The sequence below is a fragment of the Contarinia nasturtii genome, unplaced genomic scaffold (genome assembly GCF_009176525.2).
Source record: "Contarinia nasturtii isolate CC-2019 unplaced genomic scaffold, AAFC_CNas_1.1 Cnas_scaffold_1699, whole genome shotgun sequence".
In the NCBI taxonomy this organism is placed as follows: Eukaryota; Metazoa; Arthropoda; class Insecta; order Diptera; family Cecidomyiidae; genus Contarinia; species Contarinia nasturtii.
The window spans coordinates 1,310,807-1,335,714 of record NW_022199032.1 but is presented as its reverse complement, the minus strand read 5'-3'; the positions used below and the strand labels follow the sequence as shown (position 1 = coordinate 1,335,714).

Here is a 24,908-nt window from a genome sequence, read left to right as displayed (position 1 = left end):
CACCGACGATACTCTCAACATTTTGTAGATGTTTTAACATCAAGCTAAATGGGTCGATGGGCAAAAAGGTGATTGCAAGTGCGAGAATGAAATGCACTGTGTAGATAGGCAAATGAATGAGAGAATGTGTGTATCTATACGCATCTAGCTATGTATGGTATAGTGAGTTTTATTGAATTTGAAAAGCCAGACAAGCCACAGCTAAAGCATATTTTCCTGCAATTTTTCGATGATCTTGAGTAACTATGAGCATGTGAGAAACTCCCGAGCATCACTTGTAAATCTGTCGAGCCTAGACACCTGAACATGACAGCACAACCGATTCAATGCATTTCGACCGACAAAATCTAATTTTACAAAAAGCTTTTATTCAAAACGTCGACCAGAGAGACAGTATGAATGCACTTTCACTGCCTCACTGAATAAACTATTAGCAACATTGAAATTTAAACGTTGATACTGAGTGAATAATATATTCACCGCATATCAGAATGCATTTCAAAATAATATGTATAATGTGTATTGTACATGAATGGATTGGAATTAAAACGGTAACGTAATTTCATTTTGGGGCCATTGAATTGTTGTTGGTTTTAGTTACAAGAATATTTCAGGTCACTTTAATAACTATCCATTCACATGGAGACTACAAAGGAAAAAGAAATTTTCGGAAAATATGCATACATTTCAGCGACAAATTCATCGAATTAATTTATTCCCAAAATATAAAGCTCGTAAGCTAAACAAAGTGAATCATGTGCGATGATGAGGTTAAACTCTCTTGAATTTTGATGATTTCGTGGGTAAATTGATGATTGTTACATATTACATGTATTCAATGGTTGTGCATATATGAGATAGTTGGATTTTACCGTTAATTTTCGCTCAATTTCTCCACCTAAATTATTTCTATATCCATTTTAGAAGCGGTAAGATTCCAGAAATCAAGTAGAATGCTTATATTGACTACCCCATAAGTTCATACTATTCATATGCATGATACACACGGTTATACCTGAAAGTACGCAGACACTCACATATGCATTTGGTCGATGCCGTGATGAGCTAACCAAATAGTAACGTTTCATATTGGCACATGCAGAAGCATACACAGAGAGAGAAAGAAAGATACTTAAAATACACAGGAACTGTTTTCGACAAAACCATAAATAGATATCATCCATTTTAATAATTTATATAAACCGTCTACTCTTTGCCACTTGATGCCCTAAATGGTTCCATATGGATGGCGTTGTTATAAATATTCTATTATACTTTATTCGAGTTACATCACTTTTCGAAGTAGCATGTAACCATTGTTCGGGCGTAGATATGCGATGTACACAACGGCGAGAACAACGATTTCAACTTTAATATTTGGCTACTTTCTGTTGTTGTTCGAACTGTGAATTTGGCCAATGCTGAATTTCCATCGCAAACTGTGTGGAATTGAACATTTCTTTCTTGTAACCGGCCCGAATCACTGTGTATGTGTGCACGTTTTTGGCTCTTGAATGTTGAGTTTTCTTGTTCCAAATTGGTCGTGTATGCACGGTTATATATGGTATGTATAATTTCTGTATGACCTTTTTTGCTGGTTCACCTTGCCGTGTCGTGCCGTGTCTTTTTTTATTCTCTCGATCATTTCTTCCATTCGCTCTTACTCTTCTAGCAATGTGTTTTCCCATTTTCTCGTACGCTAGTTTAATTTTTGTGTGCCATTTTGTGCAATGGCTTTCAATGTGGGATGATGGAGGCAAGAATGGAGGTAGATTTTAAAATTTAATTACGTATATAGTCGTCGAACAAAAGGTGTATGTTTTTCGACGCTTTTGCAAATGCTGATGTGATCCATAAGGTATCGTATATGACAGAGCAATGTAAATGTATAGAAAGGGAGACACACACAGAGAGAGAGAGAACACGCGCAAGCAAGTGGTATGGAAAAGATGAGCATAATTTCAATTTTTAGTAGGTATATACAATGTGTGTGTGTGTAATTCTCTTTCTTTCAATGCACTAGCCTCTATCTCATTCGTTTTCTATCTATCTCTAAAGAGGCAGAGATCTCTGTGTAATGTTTGAATGGTTGCGCGCCTGCTATATCTTCTATACATCGTCTATATCTGCTCTCAAACTACCTGCCATAGGGGCTTTGGTTTTGCATACCAATCCATAAGAACATAATACGTAATTTGATTTTATAATAGTCTCATGAATTACCAAATGTTTTAGCATCAGCAAGTTTTAAATTTATACGAATGTATGTACACAGAATGTGTATGCCCTGAACACTGAACTGCTGGTGTTCGATGTTGGTGTTTGGTCTTGATGCTTGCCATGTGTATTATCGTGACATATTCAACAGCCCAGAATATGGCGCAGGTATTTTGTAAAATGTAACGCGCGCATCGGACGCTTTTTATTCTAGTATGAGGATCTATTCGGTGATTGCATGCATTTCTCATTTGCCACTTGTCTTGCTGTGTGTGTGGGTACTAGTTTTAAAACACAAAACACATCGGCCAACATGTACACCGAGACCGATCGACTTATTGGTAGCGGTGGGCCGCATTGAAGTACAATTTTAAAACACAAACATTACAATGTCGTGACGTGTGAGAATAGGTTTCCCAAGAAATGAACTCACATTTAATAATAATAATACTTTCCGGAATTTTAAAACAATTTCAACTATATCGTGCACGGGCCTCGCACTTTATCGTCCAATCATATAAACACCAAATACGGTAGCCAACCCAACATGCTATTTTGATGTTGATACTGATTTCCAACAAAAACAACAAAGGCCATACATAAATGAATTTTAGTTTGATTTGATTTATTCAAAGAGTCCAAATTTATAATTCGATTAAAAACGATCGAAAGTAGTTTACATTTAATTTACGCATACTAAAGATGCTCTTCGAACCCATTTGGTGTTGGCATTCTTCTACCCAATCAATTTGGTTTTTCTCACCCTTTTTTCATGTTCGGTTCGTCGATATTTTGACTACATCGGTTACATTAAATTTGATAATTTTCGATTTATTTAATCCAATTCTTGTTTTCTGAGAGGCATATGTGCATAAATCAATAGAATCAAATAGCTCATCGAGATAAGAAACGTAAGCCGAACATATTCGCACAAAAGAAATTGCTCTTTTGCTTACTTTGATCAGTATGGTTGCTTACGAAATTCCAAACATATAGGAACATATAGATATTTTTGCAAAGAGAATTGAATGAAAACGTTTCTTGTCCATACACTTTTATTGTTGGTTATTTGGTACAAATGTGCTCAAATATTTATTATGCATACACACACACACACACGAGCGCGCGCACACACATCCTATTTTGGATACAAAAGTAAGACCGATAAAAATGATAAACGGCATCATATAAATCGTTGGCATGTGAACACCACACTATCCTTGCTTTATTGTCGCTATCTGTTCGGCATACAGCTACAATCAAACGGTTAGTTTGATTCTCTTCTGATTTCGTTCTCCGTTTTTCCAAATCATAAGTTCCTATGAACCTAAATGTTAATTCATGACTGTTGCAAAACATCTTCGTCTTCTTCTTTTTACAAATCATACTTTATTGTCACTTTTACATAGAGCCCGGTCTCTATTCTGCTCCATTTTCATTGCGTTTACGAAATACTTTGGACATCAACAATAACATAGATTTGTATCGTGCAATGAAAGCTTCAGCAGCAGCAACAACATAAAAACCTATATAAAATGATGGAAAATGAAAAAAGTTGTCTCATTTCATCGTAACATTTGCAAAAGCATTCCGGAAAAAAAAGATGATAATATAATGATGACACATGACGAAAATCACTTGTATTTTGATGATATACACTCAAGTTTCTCTGCATTGAACTTTGTTTGATGTATATGCTCAATCTGCTTTGGTTTTTATGGGTTTTTCTCTCTCAATTTTTCGCATTTTCGTTAAATTTTCATAGATTTGTCTATTTTTGTACACTCTACGCACGTAGACGTTGCACCGTTAAATTGCTGACAGCGGTTGAAATGTCAGAATTTGTTCACGAAATAAGTGGTAGTCGTTAAGAGACAATACGATTTTTACAGTCGTTCTATTCTAATAGATAGGGAAAATCAATATAAAAAAATGAGATTAAAACAACAACAAGAACAAAGGCATACATTTTACAAAATGCAAACATACAATCTCCGTTCATTTTGCAATTGAACATGACAATTGTCAAGTACATTTGTACGGAACATACAAGCAAACGGTTTGATATTTGTGCATGTTTACATAATAATCATTTCGAATAATATATGAAATCGCATTGTTAGTTGTTGCTGTGTTTTTTTCTTTCACATTTTGAAACGGTTGACAGCGACTTTGTTCATCCAAAAATAATCTGTGGACAAATCGTGTACATTTGCACTTTGAAAACAACAATCGGGAAGAGGAAGAAAATGCAGCACTCTTGTGTATGTATTCAGACGTCACAAAATAGATGGTCACATTCTTGTTGGACGGAGAGAGCCATTGCCATACCAATAATTCATATAACTGTAAAATATGTAGTAGAGAGCGAAAGCGAAACTGTGATAACTACATCGAAAAGAACATCACATTCAGTCAGTGTGAACAAGAAGATGGATGAAACGGAGAGAAATGTCAGTGGAGAGAGCCAAATAGACTAATGGGGAGATAGAGAAAGAGAAGAAAAAGTCGAGAGAGTGAAAAAAAAAGCGGCAACAGAAAAGTGTGGGGGAAAAGCACTCGGCGTTTTCATCTAGAGAAATATATTTCATGCAGACACCACGAACATTAAATAAATTGAAATAACAGAAACAGCAGATAGAAAATGATGAATGCACAATTTTATATGTATGCAACGATACCATCCGACTTTTATTCGGATGCACAAATACAGCAGCGACGGCAACCAAAATACAACAACTACAACAAACACTTAGATTTACAAAATGCGAATAAAATATTTGAGATGGAAAATATTTTCTTGCTGTTCTTTCTCTGTGCACGAGAGATGTGTTTTTTTTTTATTCGCTTTTAGTACACCGAAAAAGACAAGGGAGATGGATATACACAGAAATATATATTGAAAATGACGATGGGATAGTATGTTATTCTTGAGCGGAGAAAAAGAGAGTATGTCTTTGGGCAATTTGTGTTAAGAGTAAGTCTCTTCACACCAGCAAATAATAAGCAAGAGCATGTCCTTTTGAAATATTTAGTTTGTCATAAAAGAGTGTAAGTTTTGGTTGATATACATTTTAACCATCGTTCAGAAACATATTCTCATTTGTCGTACGATAAGTTAAAAAAAAATGTTGTACCCGAGTGCGAATTCGCTCTTTTCAATTCATCCAATCTCATTCTCATTCGCTATTGTACAATTTCACTCAGCAAGCCCGTCTCATCGCACCGAACCGCAACATACTAATACCCCACCTCTTCGCCGAAAAATATTCAACTTTTTATCCGATTTTAGCGTATGGTTTTGTTGGCGAGACAAATTCCGCATTGCAATCGCCTGCAAATGGAATTGAAATGTGCATACTCATTTTTCGTTTAAACAAAAGGCAATGGAGTATGCGGTTTTGTTTCTTTTACGTTTGCCATTTTCCATCGAAAAATCGAAAAGTGAGCGACAGATGAGAGGGAGAATGAGACGGCGAAAGCACTTTAGTATTTTCAATCAGCAAACTAAAGGACTATGACAACGATTCGAAATGGAAAATTAAGATGATATTATCTTATTAAATTTCGATTTTTCTATTTATCTTTTGATATATATTGTCTAGTTATGTCGACATCGTCGTCCTTTATTTTGATTCATTCAACGAATTTGAGTCAGCGTTCTCTCCAGAGAGCTTTATATTCAACATAATGATGTGTAGACAACAAGAAGAAAACAAAAGACAACAACAAAAAATATTAATTTATTTAAATCAATCAATATGAAATAAAACTGATATGATATGCGTAAACATTTGTCGAGAGAAAAACAAATAATAATATTCTAAACACAAATGAAAAACATATACAAGACGCGTATGTTGATAGCAAATCACATCGCATCGCATCGCATCGCATTGTATTAATAATAACATAAGATGCTTTCAGTGGCTGGATGCTTATGTTTCGTTTCCTTTAAATGAAATTTCAACACAACGCACAACTTGAGACATTAAGCGTACTTTAGCAAAGTGTTGAATCAATATTTCATATTAATCGGAAGTAGTTGCTGCATATGGCTTACATAATAGCATTAATAAAACACAAGTATGACATGAACGATGACATTGTCGTTGTCACAACCGTCATAAAACTTCTTTCACTTAAATTATGCTACACTGAAAAATTGGAATGGTTAAGATCTCATTCCAGACCTGCGAACATCTAGAGCATGTTCATATCAACTGCGTGCCCAAGACCATAAGTATTTCTCCTGTGGGCAGTTGACGGTTTTTGTATGGAGAATACTGATCGAGAATTGAATTTCTGATTTTAAATATAAATATCATTTACTATTTCGGGAGTAAATCGGGTGCTGAATGGAACAAAAAAAAAAACATATATCGACAAACGTTCATCGAAACGTAACAATATTTAAATCAATTCTTCAAACTGCTTTCTAAGAGGCAGCGCGTGATCAAAAATAGTCTGAGAAGATACACGGATGGAACTTCTTGTATTATTTACAAGACAAATTCAAATCGTTCAAGAATTTTTATATACTCTTTTTTCCTCTAGCGAGAGAATATAATATTGCTAAATGGCAATGATATAGTAAAATGTCGTATTTTTATGAAAAATTCAAACTCAATTCAATATTTAGCACCGAAACCATTATAAGGAATTCAAATTTTTTTTATCGCTACAATTCTCGCCACTTGGCACTTCGTGTACTCTTTTTAAATTCGATTCAATTCTCGTTTAAAGTCTATTCAAGTAAATGTGAGTGTGTGTGTTACTGTCTACAATTGGATTTTTGAAAATATAATAAGATGCCTTCCAGAGTCGAATGGCAAACACACATTGTATCTCTTAAGATGAAATCGCACGTTACATAGATGTGCTATTCGCACATGCATCCATTTTATATATATTAAAATTAAATCGAGACATAAAAGAGAGCAACAGTTCGTCGCTTCTGTGTCCGACCATTTCCAGTCTGATATCAGAATATCACATCATCGACAAAATGTAATTTTTTTCCACAATGGCTCTGTTTTCTCGCTTTTATTCTTTAAATGGGAGAATTTCAGATGACTCAATCCTCTAGACATTTGACTTTAAAAAGTGCACAAAAGAACATATAACTCGTGCAAATGAAACCGTTATGAATGTGTTGTGTCGCAGCGCCTGCTTGTTTTTTTTTCGTCGTCATTTTTGGCGACTTCATTTGTCGTTAAATTACCATCACCAACTTTTCCAACTTTGTGCAATTTCATTTTGTGCAAAATTCAATGAAATTTCCAGTTGAGACTCTCTATTATTCGTTTAATATTTACAACTCACTTTCGTACTAAAATTATTATTGCGAATCGAATGTTTACTCTACGCTCGGTTTCATATTGTGTTCGGTGCCGCACGATAGTATTGAGTCGAACACCATCTTCTGTTCAAAATGCATATCAATCTTGAATTTACCAACAAATATCCGTGTGCATAATTACTTTACCCACAGTCGACACAATTGACGATACCATGAAAGCTTCAATTTTTTTTTGAAAATTGCCGAATAGAAAATTGTATTCGGTGTAGTTTAATGGCGTTCTATTTTTTGAAGTATTATTCGCAAATGTTTAAACATTTATTGGATATGGTGCTGAGTTCATGAAATATTCTCTCTAACTGATATACAAAATGCACTACTAATGAAACCATTTACTGAATAATTCCATTGTGAATGTTGAGTACATTAAAATCGAGCAGAATGGCTTCTGGTTGACTATCAATCAGGAATGTGTGCTGATTCGTTTTTTTTTTTTCTACATTTGAATAAAAAAAAAGTGAAAATAATTCGATTCGGTTCAGTTTCGCTGCACCAAATGAATCCCATGTTAATGTGGTCAATGAAAAATGTATACAATTGGCAACAGAGATGAACGCTCAAATGCGGGCATATCATTTCCTTTGCGTCGATGATTTTCGCTGCAATCAGTTTGGTATATCTTTTTTCGTTTCATTGCAATTTTGGCCAATTGCATTTTATATCGTTCACTCGGTTCCCGTTTGGTTTCTCATTTATTCGGTTCTCCCCACGGAATTTTAATATTTGGCTTTTGTAGGCGGGCTTAAATTCATAAAATATTCGGTCGTTTTGTATTGCTTTTGCAATAGTTAAAATAACCATAATGATAAAATTAGCAGTCAAAAGATGATAATGAAATAATATATTCCGTCTACATGGGTTAACAGCATGGTCCAATAAACAAATCAACACACAGTAAAAGTTTTCTCTCTCAATTCATCTTTCTCTTGGTTTCTGGTGGATATTTATTCTCTTTTGCTTCTTCATACATTTCTCTCCTTTTTTTTATCCTTGAAATAATGAGTTCGTTGTGAATTAGAAAAGTTTCATTCAACAAGATTACAATTTTATTTTCATAATGTCGACGAAAGCGGCTTTTTTCATTCAACTTGGACATTATTACTTTACATAATATGTTTGCTACATTCGGCTAGCGACGCCAAATGACACTTCCTTTTTATTATCTCAATTTTCTTTTTATTTGTATATGTGGAGCGCTTTTTATTTTACATATTTGTTTTTTCTCTCTTTCTGAATCTCGTTAAATCCGATTCGCGATGCAATACTTTTGGTACAAAGCTCTCCGTATTGAACCTTTCATTTGGATGTCGGCATTTTCGCGCGACATCTATATATACATATAAACTGGTTAGTTTTTGGAAGGCAATTTTCATCCCAAATAAACTTTTGAAATGCATATTTTGTCTCATGCAAATGAACGATGAAACGATGATGATGGCATCGTCTGTCTCTCTGCCTTCCAATGCCGGCTCATTTGCCATTAGACAATGGCACAAACGAATAAACGAGATATAGAGAGAAAGACAGAGAGGTTCGCAGGTTGAGTGTGCGGACGCGCAAATGCGCTTACATGCGCAACATACACATCCGTTGCACATAAAATATGCCAGTTCATCTGCAGTCTACTTGACTTCATCAGCAATAAAAATGTTAATTTTACATTGCATTTGACTGCCTCGCTGCGTATGCAATTTTTTGTTGGTGTGTTTCTTTTTTTGTTCGTGTCGTGGCCTTTTTTGTGCTTGTGTACATCGAAGCAGAGAGCATGGTTTCGACTCTTTCGTTGCTGTTGTTCGGATTTACTATTCCTCGTTTTCGCTCCGTTTCAAATTTGTGTCCCGTCCGTTAAAATTCCGCAAATGAATGAGCGTGTCGATGTCGATGTCGATGTGTTGCAATGTGCTGAGTAACACTCGACTCTTGAATTTGGCAGAAAGCTTATTTTTCTTGTTCAATTGTAACAAAAAAATGGTAGTTGTATCAGACACAAAATTCAAATAGAAAATAACCGAGGTAAATTCAAAATATGTACTTAACAAATGAATAGAATTCTCGCCAAAATGGAAATGACGACGATTTTATTTAGTCTTTGTATGGCAAACAGACAAAGCCACGCTAATAGGAACAGTGGTAATGCTGATGATGTTATTAATGACAACAACTCGACAATGAACTCAATTTCTCTTGCTCTCACTATCTCTCTTTCTCACACTGTTGTTGTCCCTGTTATTCAATATGGGTTTCGTTTGTTCGTTCTTTTGCATGGTGCAGCAGACGCGCAACGCCAGCATGAATGATACGGCTTGATCTGAAAAATTCAAGTGCTTTTAGAGAGGAAAAGAGAGAGAGAGAGAGAGAGAAGTAGAATAAAAAATCATAACGACAGACAAACACAAGAGAACTTAGTGGGAATTAGGGCGGTTCGATTTACTGGAATTTTCTGACTTACCCTGTATCCTCTTTAACAAGTCATATTGGGTTCTTGAACATTTCGCTTCTTTGCGCTTTTTTTACTTATCTCTGACTTTCATCTAAAACACATTTTCAGTTCTTATTTATAAGCATAAGCTTCTCTTTGACGCGGAGATTTAATGTGGCGCATATTTCCAAAGGTAACAGAGCGAGTTCACTCAATATTCCAAATAGTGATACGAATCGAAACACCCTAGTGGTCGCAGCGATAAATAATTTCGACTTTACCGTCTGAACAGTAGTAATTCTTGTTTGTATTTTAATCCGTTTTCACAAAACGAAAAATCATAAACAAAGAGACTGAAAATCAGTTCAAAACACTCATGTGAACTTCATATAGCGGGAAAATCTGACTATCATTTCATTAGCACGCTATAACTATTCGCGGTCGATTTAATCGGCATTGAAATAAATGAGTTATTTTTCGGGAATAAATGAATATTTTTGCCGAATAAATAGGAGAATTTTATCTTTAATTCGTTCTTTTTTTCTTTTCTTTTTTTGAACTTGACCAAGCTCGATTCTTCTGTTGTTGCTGCTGCAACTGTGCCGTGCTGTATGCAGCCTATCAAATATTAATCCAAATTAGCTTGGCCTGTTAACATTATTAAATGGAAACAAACGGTTATCTCAGCTGAATCATTTAAGTTTCAAGTAGTTCCTCGTGTTGGTCGTAATTCTTTTTCATCTTACACATTCAAAAGTTGGCGTTTTTAGTGCTTCTTTTCGTACAAATTATAATTGCATTCAAGTAAATAAATCATTGGAGTTGTGTACTTGATACAGAAAATGTGAAAAGAAAGCAGCATTATAATTATGGTTCATTTTGTCTTGCAGCTGCAAGACACCAAATATTTTACTTCATTATTTTCGTTTTGATGAAAATGCATACTTTGCGCGTCGTTGTCGGTCGTCTTTGCCGTCTTTTGTTTTTGTCATATGTTTTGTGAATTTTTTTTTGCTCCACTTGGAAATTATGTGGCGTGTTCGTAGTGTTGTCAATATTTTGGAATACTCTGTACTGTCTTTAGTGTTTGTGAAGGGTTCACATAAAAAATCAACTTTGAAATAGTTTTGATTAGCATATTTTTTACTTGCTTCACCTCTTGTTCGTTTTTCGTCATTTGATTTGAGCCATAGAAATTGACAAACGTTACGCTTGTTTCATTTAATTACGAAAAATCCGAAAATTGACTCGCAAAAATTCAAGTTTGATGGTGATTTTTTTTTGCTGTGTCAAATATTATATCGTTAGCGTGGGCGCATGAATGAATGCTAGCCAACATAATCCATGCGCCCCTTTGAAGCTTTGAAAATATATATATACATTATAAGTATTGAGGCAGTCACAATTCGTAAATAGCACAAAGTTAAAATTTATGCTCAATATTTGATACAGTCGGGGAGAGAGAGAAAAAACGAGCGAAAAAGCACACTTCATATACATATAAGGTACGTTATTATGCGACAGATTTACGGCACGAGTTCAATTTCTGTCTCTTTATCTATCTCTTTCAATGATCGGGCCATATAAAAACCCCGAAGAGAAAGAGCGAAAAGCGCTCATTTTGGTGTTCGGCTTCTGCCTTTTACTTTTCGCATAACTTTTCTCTACTGTCACTGTGGCGTGTTTATTTCTTATTCTTGGTGTTGCTTCCTTATTTTATAAAGAGTCGCAAATATACGAAGAAGTCACATGCTATATACATTCAGCCAACTCGAAAGACATTCTTTTCGCAAAATCCGTCTCATCGCGCACATTAGACTTCATTCTATTTGGTTGAACTGTGTTTAGTATACCATCTTCAGAGCACGCATGTGAATGTGTGTGTGTGTCTTTCGCAGTAGTTTCATCTTTTTCAAAACCAGTTATTCACTTAGTTATGAATAGGTTGGTGTTAGTTGAATTAAATTACATTAACATATTTATATTTCAAAGGCATTAAATAGCCATAGCATATCTTTAATGTGGCAAGACACAAAAAAAATATGTGAATACCACATCAGCGACATGAAACGTAACGGAAAAAGAGACACAGTTGAGAGAGAAAAAAAATGAAATTATGAAAATAAATTTTACCGTAGTGACACCGAGTCTTTTGTTGAAGCGACGACAACGACGATGAATACGAACGTAATAATGCCACACCGTTGTAAAACCGAGATAGGGATACATACACATTCGCGCACACGTGCGAATAGAAAATAAAAGAGAAATAAAAATGTCTTCATTTTCGGCAAGAAAAGAAAAATGAAATTGGAATAAAAACCGGCAAGTGTACGTTACTTCCTTATTTTTGCTGCTTTGTAGACTTATTTTATTGTTCAAATAGAATGAGCTTCGAGACTATATAAGCCACATCGAAACGACGCATTTTCACGCCAATTTCATCACTACTTCGGCGGTTTTTGCCGATTATATTCTCATCTGAAAATTGAACAAAATAAGAAGCAATCATACTCGAGCATCAAATTATGTTACCGAGTACTTTACATCAAAGCTTAAATAATAATATGTACAATATACGATGTAGGCAAATGAAAATTCAGGCATGAGAAACCGACGAATTTAGTCGAAAATGAAAATAACTGCAAACAAACAAAAAAAAACATTTAATAATCGTAAAAGTAATGAAAAAAAAAGAATATAGAAAATGACTGTTTGAAAAAGAGTCATTCGATATCACGCAAACATGTTTACATATTTTACGAAATAGAAAACAAACAAGAATTAAGAAAAGAAATCGCTTCCTGTCGACCATTTATTCCGAATTCTCATTCGACTTCGAATGAAAATACACACGCTCATGTTTGGAAAAAGCAACAAAATTCGTTATAAAAGTTGATTGTATTCCTTCCTCGATTTCTCTCTCTTTCGAAGAGTCAGTGAAGTTAGTCATTTCCTTTGTACCATAATTTGCTTTAATTCATTTCGATTTTGTATACTAGTATTTTGTGATCGATGTTCATAGCTATCGTCAGCTTGGCGAGAGAGAATCAATGCGTCATTTATTTTGTGCCATATCATCACAGATTGACGTTTTTCGATAAAATGACGACGTATCATATCATTCGAGGCGAACGCCGTTTTTTCTTCCACGCACATCCAAGATAAAGATTTGAATAATGCAGAATTTATTCGCAAATTTTCTTTTTCTATCCGTCGACAAGCGCTGGTCAGACGAATATCATTTGCGATGTAAAACGTGGAGTAGACAATTTTCAAGCAACTTTCATGTCAACCTTCGATGTTGTGTGATTTATAACGTCATTTCCATAAAATTAATCAAAGCCCGAATTTATATAAATTCATCTATATTGACTTATTCGAAGGTATCAGAATACGAGGGGTATTTAGGTGTTTGTTCGAATGTATTTCGAGACGAACGAAAATGGCAACAACAAAAAAAAATATGGTGAGCTCTTGTTCAAAGCGCTCCATATCATGCATACACACACATCGATCGGCACACCAAGCAAATTTATAATTGAACCCAGGTATATTATTTTCCCTTTTATGTTTCCGAATCGATCCATTGCCACGCATGTGACTATTAATTTAAGCTTGAAATCACAAACACGCAACGCTACCATTATTCGTTGCTGAATAGTGTGTGCATTTCAATCCATTTATTTATCTGTGCGGGCAAGTGTTCGAGCAGAGTATACAAAACCCCATGTCAATCGATCACTTGTCAGAAAAATTTGAAACATATTTATAAATTGGCAGCTCGAAGCTCTTGGGTGCAGCAGTGACAGCCAATAACAACAATAAAAATAACAATAACACCAACGGAACAATATGACGAAAAATCGCATACAAATATCGGATAAATTATTTGTGGATTTAATGGTAGTTTTTATGCTACAACAATACATTATTATGGCAAGAATGAAAGAGCAAATTCTTTATTAAGATCTATCCAATGAACAGCGAACGAGAAAAGAAAAAAATGAACGGTTGTTTTTTTTTCACACTATTTTTTTCGCCCCACACAACTGTATAAGGAGTCTGTCCGAAAGCATTTTGTTTGTGGAATTTTATTCAATATTATAGAGCGAGGTGTTATAAATCCGTTTTGGTTTGAGAATTGAAAATGTTTGGCCGAGCATGTACAGCATCTTATTTATGCCATGAGAACCAACCGGGTACGATGAATTTTTTTCTTTATCGCTATAAAGTGTTTAGTATTTCATTGTGAAGCTCACCTTACGTGATTTGAAAACATTTAATAAGACACTCACACAGAGACACAAACTCGCTTATATTGTGTTGGCCTTAAACCTCCAAATCTGTTAAAGAACACAAACCGAATAAGCAGGGGCGACAACAGCAAGCACGATACCCGAATGTAAATGTAAATATGAATGAGAAGAAGAAAGAAAGAATGAAAGAAAAATATATATATAAAAAAAAGGAAACACAATACTCTCATTCGTTCACAAAACACTTACACAAAATGTGCTGGATGGTAAATGAATGAGACATAAATAAAAAGGACAAAATGTGACGCATATACTTAGAGTGAGAGTGCCACGTTTGTAATTGTTGTTGTCACTGGCGCTGTGTGTTGTAAATCGCTTATAGCACGAATGCGCCAACCAATTTTACCATCCAACGAAAAATTCTAATATTTGTTACGAGCGCGTGAAAATCTCATTACGGCAAATTTATTAACATTTTACTTTAATTTTAGATAATTTAATATGATAAATTTCATCTCCCACTGCGAAAACTCTGCGCACTTCAGTATCTTGTAGTTGCAAACATTGGCGTAATCGTTTGACATTCATCAGTGTACATCATCATTTGCAAGCAGTGAATAAGCGCACACTTTTCTTTTGCCGCAAACTAAGAACAGTGAGAAAATGACGAGCGAATTTAAGAGCGACATAGAGAGAGAGAGAGAGAGAGAGAGAGAGAGAGAGAGAGAGAATGTGTATGTGTAGAGAATGTACAAAGTAGAAATTTGATGGCGAGAAAATGACACCGAGCACCGTACAAAATGAACGAATGACTGAGTTTAGTTGTTGAAATAAGAAATATTGAATGAGACACAGGAACAAGCCGGTGGAATATGTTGACAACAAGCATATTGTGTTCATGTTAGATGCTCAACAACGTTTTGAACAGAACATATATTTGGCCATTAATTTTTTATAAAATGTATGTATATACTAGCGAGGACAAATATGAAGGTGACTGATTCAAATAAAATGGAAAAGGTTAGTGGAAATTTACCATTGCCAAATCCTTTCACATTCCATGGAAAAGAGACACTTGAGGTGCGATTGAAGAACAGACCAAATCATTTCAAGTAATTATTATATTGAGCTCAAGCTTCGCATAGAAATGGGTCAAGGATGAACCTTTTCAGCCATAAAAAGAATATGGTACGGGTTCTATTAACCGTTTTCATTTATTTGAATCAGACACCTTCATATTTGTGCACAATAAACGTAAAGTGACAAGTTTGGCGAGCTATCACCGAAACCAACACATTGACTGAATTCAAAATATTCTCTCTTCTCATTGCTGAGATGAAAATATACCGAATTTAACAAACCAAATGAATTCCGATGGGACAGCACCGGATTCTATTCACACTTGTATTAATTGAAGACATCCATAAAAGTTAAATATTTTCAAGTTTTTGCTGTTGTTTTTTGTGATCCAATGTTTACTCTCATTCCGACTTGTCCCCCCCTCCGCGTCATTAATTCAGGACCATCCATTTTTTTAATTAATTGCTTCATTTCTTTTTAATTTGCGACTTGAAATTGAAATGTTCTGTTAATCTTAAGCTATTGTTTTAGAACAAGTTTGGGTCGCCGATTAAAAGCTTTAAGATTTGACAGATTTATGGATTTGACAAAGTAACAATGAGTATAATAACGACGATTTACACATATAAAAAGAAATACGACAAGCAAACACAAGTAGAGTTTAGATAGACTAGATTTGGTATCACAAAAGTTTTTCCAAAACCGATATATGTATCGAGAAGTTAAATTTATCTAATTATTTGGTTGATTAAAGTTCGAATAACCAAACGAATGGTATGATGAGCAACTTAAAATAAATGATAGGAAATTTGGTAAAAGATCTATAGGGTCATTAGATTGTGTTTCCATCAATTTATTTTTAGTTTGAAATCGAACTTTGAATCCCCAAAACGATGCATCACTGAGCAGCCACCAATTTCTTTGATTTTATTTCTTTTGAACATCATCATGTTTCATTTCGGATGTTGATTCTCTGCCAATTGAAGCTTGAAAACGAAAACATTTTCCCTTTGATTGCAAAGACCATGAAAATTCATCAAATTGCACGACGTATATATTAGAATTATATGGGCAGTAAATTGTTGAGCATCACTCGTCTAGTTTAGTAGATATTTACACCTGAGATTTTTCCGCCCTCCTCTTACACACATTTTACCATTGATGAACGATTTGGAATATTTTCATATTTATTTGCTTCGAAAATGGCACAACAAAAATGCAACCATTAAAAAGTCCGTTTGCCATGAATTATACATATGAATGCCCGAAAGCGATTATGAGACTTCCACTCACAACTTAAAAAATGATACTCCACATTTCACTTCAAACAACATATTTAAAAGCAAATATTTTGCGTTTCAATTTCGAGAAATTTTCTCTAAAATCTTATTTTCAATAAAATTTTGTGATTCGTAAAACGGCTGTAAATCGGTGATAGCAAAAAAAAAATATTTTTCGGTTTTGCAGAATAATAATGTTGTATGGTGAAGTTCGATTGCAAATAAAATAACCACATTCATTCTCGGGCAGTCATGTATGAGCAGAGCCGTGAAATTCTCAACCGCTGTGTCGGTCCCAAACGAATGTGATTGCCAAAACTAATACAAGTGTTGCTCCTTCATAAATTCTGTTTATGATTTATCTATATGCCTGTGTGTCTGCAACATTTTATTGCTTGAAAAGAAAGTCGGTAGTTTCGTATATGTGCGAGTGTGTAAGTGTGTGTGTGTGTGCACAACAGCAAAAATATCAACTGTCGAACTGACTACGTGGAAATGAGAGTTAAGAGAGTAAAATGAAGAAAAACGCCTCAGCACATGGCTGAAGAACGGGATAGAGCGAAAAGTTTTATGGCAGACAATCAGCAACAAAGACAAGAGTTAAATTGCACAATACTTGAGAATTACAACAGGTTTTGTTTCAAAAGTATTCTTTTAACGAGTTTTACGTACTCGTTATAAGTGGAAGTACGCACATAATATGATACTCGCTGGAGAGGCGGGGAGAGACAAAGAGAGAGAGAGAGAGAGAGCCGGGGCAGAGTGAACGGCATAGCTGGTGAATATAGTGTGTCTGGGGATAAGATGATTGTTGGATCACATCTATCAGAAGTCGAGAGTACATTTGAAAGGGCACATATAGATGAAATTTTTGGAATTAAGTTAAACGAAACGAGATTAACTGAATCTTATTTATATCACAACCAGCAGAAGTTTTAAGCATACGCGATAATACATATCTTCTTTCTATACAGAAATATAACGTTTGATTTGAAGTTGGTATTGTGGTGGCGAAGATTATCATCGTCAAATGTAGTTATTCGTGGTCCATCAAACAAAATGAACTAACTGTGGTCGTCATTGGCTCAAAGTTATTGTAACATAATCAAGCGGCGCTACAGTAATATTTCAGTTTGCCTATTTTTGTTATCCTCTCCCATTTATACTCAATGAGTCAGTTTTTTTTTCTTCGCCATTGAATGCGATCTGATACTTTGAAAATATACTTTTTTTTCTTTTTTTTATTTCAACATTGTGCCTTGAATGCGAGCCCAACTCTCACACACACACACACACACACAAAATAAACCATCAAAGCTATACATTTTCAATGTTCAATCGTGAATGGTGGCAAATTAAGTAAAAAAGCCAACGCATTGAGAACGTTTCACGCTAATCCAATCTATTATTTTAATTAACAGCAGCGTCGCTTTGTAGAAAAAAAAACTTTTAAAATTTTACGTAACCATTTCTGGGTCCAATAGAATAAAATAAAGATTAACGGGGTGAAAGCGTAGGCACACCAAAAAAACGCATAAAAATAATGGCAAATTGACGAATGGCGTTCGTCTAAGTATATAATGATTATTCAATTATTATGAACATGGATGGTTTCTAAATAGAGATGCTTAGAGAGACGACTGACTCAAATCAAATTAGTTTGATATAAACGACATCACAGACGGACAAAGAACTTAAAAACAAAAGGGGAAAATTATGCCTGGGATATATTTTCATTGCGGATTTTTCTGGCCGTCATAAAAAAGCACACGAAACGTTATGCCACGTTCAAATCAATTTTCGTAAAGTTTTGTGTGTCGCTCGCTCGATTTTAATAAGATTTCTTTTGTCAAAATATTTTCATAAGACTTTTAACTTCTTTAAATTCAATTAGACGCTTGCTTAGTTTTTCTTCCATTTCTTCAGCTTCTTAATTTCTATACTTCATTCCCACTCATACTCTCACTTAATCGATTTGAAGTGAAAATGCGATGTGACAAAAAAAAAAAGATTCAATTATTATTACAAATTATAACGAAGAATGGAATTAGATGGTTGATTGATTAAAATGCGGCAAAATATTCCATTTGTAGAGACAACAACAAATTAGAATCTAAATAATGAATGCTGTTGTGAGACCAGCTGCTCATTTGCGCTTCAGTGTTGTGGGGTCGTTTGCATAGTTAGCAAAAAAGAACGAAAATTACACAAGATTATGTTTATTTCAATGGGAAAATTGAAACTATATGGTGTATGTATTTGCAGTTTTTCATAGATGCGTTGGGATTGAAGTTTAGGTAGCAGTGCATTTCTATTTTAATTTCCGAATCAACATATATTCGTACCAGTGTTTCTGTGATGCATTGTGAAAAAGTTTTTCCATGTTGGTATCTCACTGATTTGTTTTTTTTTTCCTTTTGTGAATGGTGTGTGGGCACTGAGCACACGATTCAAGTACATAAATGCGTTTTTCATACGCGGCAAGCTTTTGTATTATAATGATTTTGTTAAAAATTCAAAAGATCGTTCCAAATCAGTACGTTTTCTTTCATTATTTTAGCTGTTGTTGGTTTTTACTCGGTTTTTGTTGGCATGTTGTTCGCTGTATCGTGTACGTTGCACTTGAATGAGTGAAAAGCTCCGATTGAACGGACAATGCCGAGTGAAACACACACATACAAATATCGAAAGCAAGAGTTTGAGTAAGTGAGTATTTGTATGTGCGTTTTCTTCGGTTATTGTAGTTTTCCTTAATTTCGTGTCCGTTTTCCATTTTGCACTTTAGCAAATGGTGATGATAATTTTTTGTGCACATAATCCATGATGTGAGAATACTTCGTGCTATCGCAAAGCACATGCACAGAAAACGAAGAGAAGGACAAAAACCAAACCAACGAAACATGACACAAAAAAGCGAACAGAAAAAAAGTAGGAAAAAAAGCGACAACAACAAGGACGACGACGAGCTCGATGAGAAAAGAATTCGAAATGCGAGAAAACAGCAAACCGTTTAATAAATAAGGGTTTTTGTTTTATTGCCCCTTTGTGTACGCATTCGCTCTTTTCTTTCTGATTTTATTTCTTGAGCGTTGTTTGTTGCGAGCTGGTCGCCGCTTGTCGTTACCGCTCTTTGGCAAAGAAAAAAAAAACACAAACTTTTTGAATCTGCTTCCCATTTTCTCTGTCTCTGTCGCTCATTTGTGACTTAGTTCTTTCTCGCTGATATTCTGCATTGAATATATTCTACTTTTGTTGTTTTTCGCACAAGTGTATTTTGTACTTTCTTCTTCTGTATTTATTCTAATTTCACTGTGCTGATTAAAGTGCTTCCGTAGTATCAATATTTTATTTATATTTATTAAACTCTTCTGATGGCGAGAAAGCGGCATCATCGTACCGTATAAATGGTATTGTGTGGGTTGTTTATGTTTTATTTAATTTGAACTAGGGGAAGAGAGTATAAGCGAGAGAAGAAGAAAAAAAAATCCCACACACAGTTAAATTCAATTTCTTTTTGACTCCAATCAAATTAAACGCATCAAGAATTTCACTTAAACACCATCCCTCAGTACAAAGCATTCATGACAATATCAAGATTTCGCATCAACAATGAAGTGCAAAAAAAAACATACTGGGTGTTTGTTACGTGCATTTAGAGCACGGATCACGTATCTCTTTTCCCGAAGACAAATACACAAAAAAAAATCATTTGTTTCAAAGAGACGCGGTGTCAGAGATGAACTAATAATCAGCATATTAAACCAGAAACCTAAATACTTTGAATCCATCGACGCATACGAAACAGTTTTATTGTATCAACAAGGTTTCAAACGAATAAATTTTGTCAGTTCGTCCGTCCACTTGTAAAAATGTGAAAATTTCACCATTTTGGACATCCGTTTTCTGTTGGTACGGATCTATGCTGAAGTCTAGCAGCCGCCAATGAACTTTACCGTTGGTCCTCAAGACAATGCATCAAAAAAGGCGTCAACAGCGCCCCTATACCAAACGAACTAAACTTTCGTTTCGATTCTATCCTTTTTTCTAGCACTTGCCATCATTTTTCAATTTTCTTATTCTCTTCACACCTTATAGTTTATAGCTCTGTATTTCCCTTCGAAAATGTAATTGTTTGATAATTTATGAAAAAAAAGGTCAAAATATTTACGACTGAAACGCAAAGAAATCTGTGTAATGAAAAGGAGCGCGAGAAAAAAAATTATATAGCAAAATAAACATTTGCCGATTCTTTCGATACATTTTGAATCTGAAATTCGAAACGAAATGCGCAAATGTTGTGTATAGGAAACGAAGAAAAAAAGAGAAGAAGAAAAAGAAGACGAACGCCTGAGACAATTTCCTTGAAGCTTATTTTGCATAATTGAATTTATACCTTCTTCTTCATTTTTATTTCCACTTAATGTCTTTCACTTCGTCTCTTCTATGTAACGAAGACACGCGTTATACGGTGATGTAACGAGTCTTCATACACAATCTTCCGTTCTTTCAATTCCATTCGTTCGTGTTGTTTTTTTTTTTCAACTTTCTTTTACTCTCAATTTTACTCCGTCTGTCTCTTTTCTGCTCTGCATTTTGGTTTTTATGCGAAATCGATAGAAGTCTAAATTTCATTCTTTGATCTGTCATATACCACAGTATTCAGCATTCGATTTGAATCGGCATATGCACGCTTACACTCGTGCCCTTTTGTATTCACTTGTATCTTCGTCTTTTTTATTTTATTTTCAATTCGATTTCGAATTCGATTTTGTTTTTGTTGCCATTTTATTTTCACTTCATTTCGTTTCTATTTCATGTCTAATTGTCGGATTTGGCATTCATTTTTACGCATTCGTTTCTCGCTTTTCACGCCAATTCAAACATAATCAAATCAATTTAAGCTGTTATGATGGTAGAAGATTTGGTTCATTTATTTCTGTCTACTCTTATCTAAATTGACAACCAATTTTAGTTTATTCACTTCTCCGATGTGATGTGCCATGGAAAAATATGTATTTACTTTTTCGACCTCAAAATTTGATCCGAAAATTCGCTTCAGAAATAATTAATGCTATATGTTTTGGTCAAATAATCTTCTCGAATTCCCTTTTAAATATCTAAGGGTTCGTATTTCGTTGTGGATATTTTGGTATTTGTATCCCTCGTTTCGTATCATACGAAAATAAAAATGGAAAATAACAATGTTCGTTGTTGGTCTTTCATTCCCTTTAAAATCAAATCAGTCTTTATGCGTTTAATTATTTTATTTTTTTGGGGGGTCGTTTTTGTTTCGTTTGCTGACTCAAAATGTCGTACAAAAATGCATAATTAAATATTTGAATAAAATTTTCGAAAAAAAAAAAAAAATGCGGGCGTACGAATGGAATCAAAATCATTACTCGAAAATGTTCCGAGTTCGTTCCAGTTACACATTATGTGTTAAATATTTTAAAATTATAATTACTGCTGCAACACAGTAAAGTTGTAGTCGTTATCGCCCAAAATCTATTTACCAAAAATTGTTGACATTGTATTTTAATCGTTGTGTATTTTTGCCCTTTCTCTTTCGCAGATGGTGACGAGAACGAAGAAAATATTTGTGGGTGGCTTGTCTGCTCCCACAACGCTGGAAGATGTCAAGAGCTACTTCGAACAATTCGGACCGGTAAGTAATTTTCATTTTACCATTGTTATTCTTAAATAGGCGGTATATCTATCTGAAAGAATTTTCGACACAAAAAAAAAATTGAAATTGTTGAAGAATTAATGGCAAAATGTTGATAATTATCAATTGTAATTAGAAATGTTTGAAAGCACCCATTCAACCGGATGAATGCCATATACCAAAAATCATAATGGTTTCCAACATAAAATGCTTATAACGATGATTATCATCCAATGTATTGGATGTTGTCGAAGTTTTACAAGTAACAAAACAAACCAAATGCTAAAATACAATCTCACAACTTGGGCTTAAAAATGTTTCCCATTAAAGTAAACAGTTTTAATAGAGGGAGAGGGAGAGACGGAGAATATGAATGAGGGCAACGAAAGGATGGGAATGTAGAGATCGCGCTAATCAGTTTCCTCCATGCTCTGAACTACATGCTGGTAAAAAGTTGAAAATAAAATCGCTCCCGTTACACTCTTCGCACCTTCTTGTATTTTCAATGCATTTTAACTATATACAAGTTCATTTCAGTTTGTTATTAAAATAATTTTATTACGTAAACAAACAACTGAATTCATGTGACATAACAAACACTGGCTGAGATTAGCTTTGTAAAGTTCGTGTGCTCTCTTTTTCCTCACTCCATCTTTTTATCTCTTGTTATTTTCGTTTACTTCGACGTCACTTACAGTGTTTGGAATGATTGAGCTGGTTTGCATGCCTTTTGCCATACCAAAATACGACGAAATTTGATTAAAATTTAATAAATAGCTTTACAATTTGTAGATATTTTCTCGTGAAGGAAACTTCAATGTCAGAGCGAACGAAAGCAAGGAAAAGAGTGAATTTCTAGTTGTTGATGCTTTTTCATTTCGTATACAATACGTTTTCGGTTTAAGAGCAGTTTTGTTTGTCAAGAGTCTCTCATAAGATTGTATTCCATACTTTTAAATGTGCACTCTGCATACGCCGAACATACTATGTCGATTTCTATATAAACGTTCATAAAACTCTGGGTTATGTAAAAAACGACGTATGCTTGGCACATACAATATAATTGTTTGGCAGAAGTAAAAAAAAGAAGAGAGAAAGAGATGTTCACTCTTTCATTTACTTGTTCCATTTATCGTTTTAGTTTCACAGTGTCATTTTGTATACACACAGTCACACACATACCCACATCATCTTTGGAAAATTATCTATGAATAAGTCGCGACATACACAAATGTGCGCATAGATTATAAGTCCAAATGCAACCGAAGAAAAGAATGGAAAAATAGGAATGACAGCAAAAGAAAAACAGAAGGAACTTCCGTAAAGTTCATTTCATCTTTTCTTATTCGCCTTTTTCTTCCGTTTCGATTTTCTCTTCAGTTTTATTACCAGTTCATGTTATTTAGTTCAACTCAGTCTCTTTTCCTATTCCCCTATTTCTCACCCTCTCGCTCTTCATTTTTCTCGTTCTAACTTTCAGCACACAGAGAATGAAAGAAACATGCAAAGTTGAGCTAGCATAAGTCATATCGAATTAAATGTTAACTATATCATGTAGCAACTTTCTATTCGCCTTGAATTTGCGTAGTAAATACTTTTATTATTACAGCTATTATAACATATTAGGGTATTATACACATTGCAATTGTGCCAACCGAGCATTACACATGCTTAAAGATTATTTTTAATTTCTTTCGTCGTATTTTTCGTAGATTTAACTTGCTCTCTCTCTCTCTCACACACTCAATATTATACATGTTTTTCATTATTTTCGGCAGTGCCGAAACGTTGACGTTACACATTTCGCATGAATATTATGGATGTTTGCGTTCTATTTCTCATTTAAAATTCATTTTAGGCTTCGATAATAGCTGATTATTATCTGAAAGAGGATCACAACAAACAATGTCGAAAATATAGGTGCTCTTGAGTCGATTTCAGCCACAAACTATAGGTTAACGATTTCCCACTCACATTCTAATATTAGTCAATTGTTTGTGTTCGTGTATTATGTGCACATATTCGTTGCTCAATTGGGTTTGGCTTGTTTCGGGGATGTTTTTCATTAGTTTTGTTCACAACGATTTTCATTTGCGATTGAGAATAAGGTTTTATTTGAGCAGATGGAAAAATTCATATTCAGTACGTATTGAAAACTGCATTAGTATCGCCATCTGACTATTTCAAGTAAAAGCATACTCTTCATATCGAACTACTTCTTCTTCATTCTTCTTTTCTTACAACTTCTTATATACCCCTTAGAAACGATGAAAATTTACGTGTAACATACCAATTTGAAGTATTATAACATCGCAAACTTCTCTTGTTTGTGCTTATACAATATTTTTTTACTGATTGTCATTGCTTTTACTGTTGGTGGTCTAAACAATATTTTTGTGGTGACTTCCTCCGCTGATTCAACATCTAAAATTTCTTGTCACTTATTCCGCACATGCCTCTTTATGTTTCAATTCAGTCACCTATCGCAGCCATATTCCTTCTTATTACAAAGTTTGTAAGGAATCCTCGCTCTGAAAACCTCTGTGCTGGCAAAAAATCTCACTCTGTAGCTGTACCCAAATTGAGTGGTGTCAATGTGGTGTATTTTTGACACATTTTTGGTGCG

General features: G+C 34.5%; 1 protein-coding gene across 1 annotated transcript in view; it reads left to right on the top strand.

Moving 5' to 3' along the window:
- The window catches only part of LOC116347033 (RNA-binding protein Musashi homolog Rbp6), a 371,521-nt gene that overhangs the window by 178,066 nt on the left and 168,547 nt on the right, over nucleotides 1-24,908 (top strand). Inside the window, exon 6 of the mRNA XM_031777427.1 lies at nucleotides 22,190-22,282. Coding sequence (XP_031633287.1) covers nucleotides 22,190-22,282 — 93 coding nt within the window. The remainder of the gene's footprint in view (nucleotides 1-22,189; nucleotides 22,283-24,908) is intronic.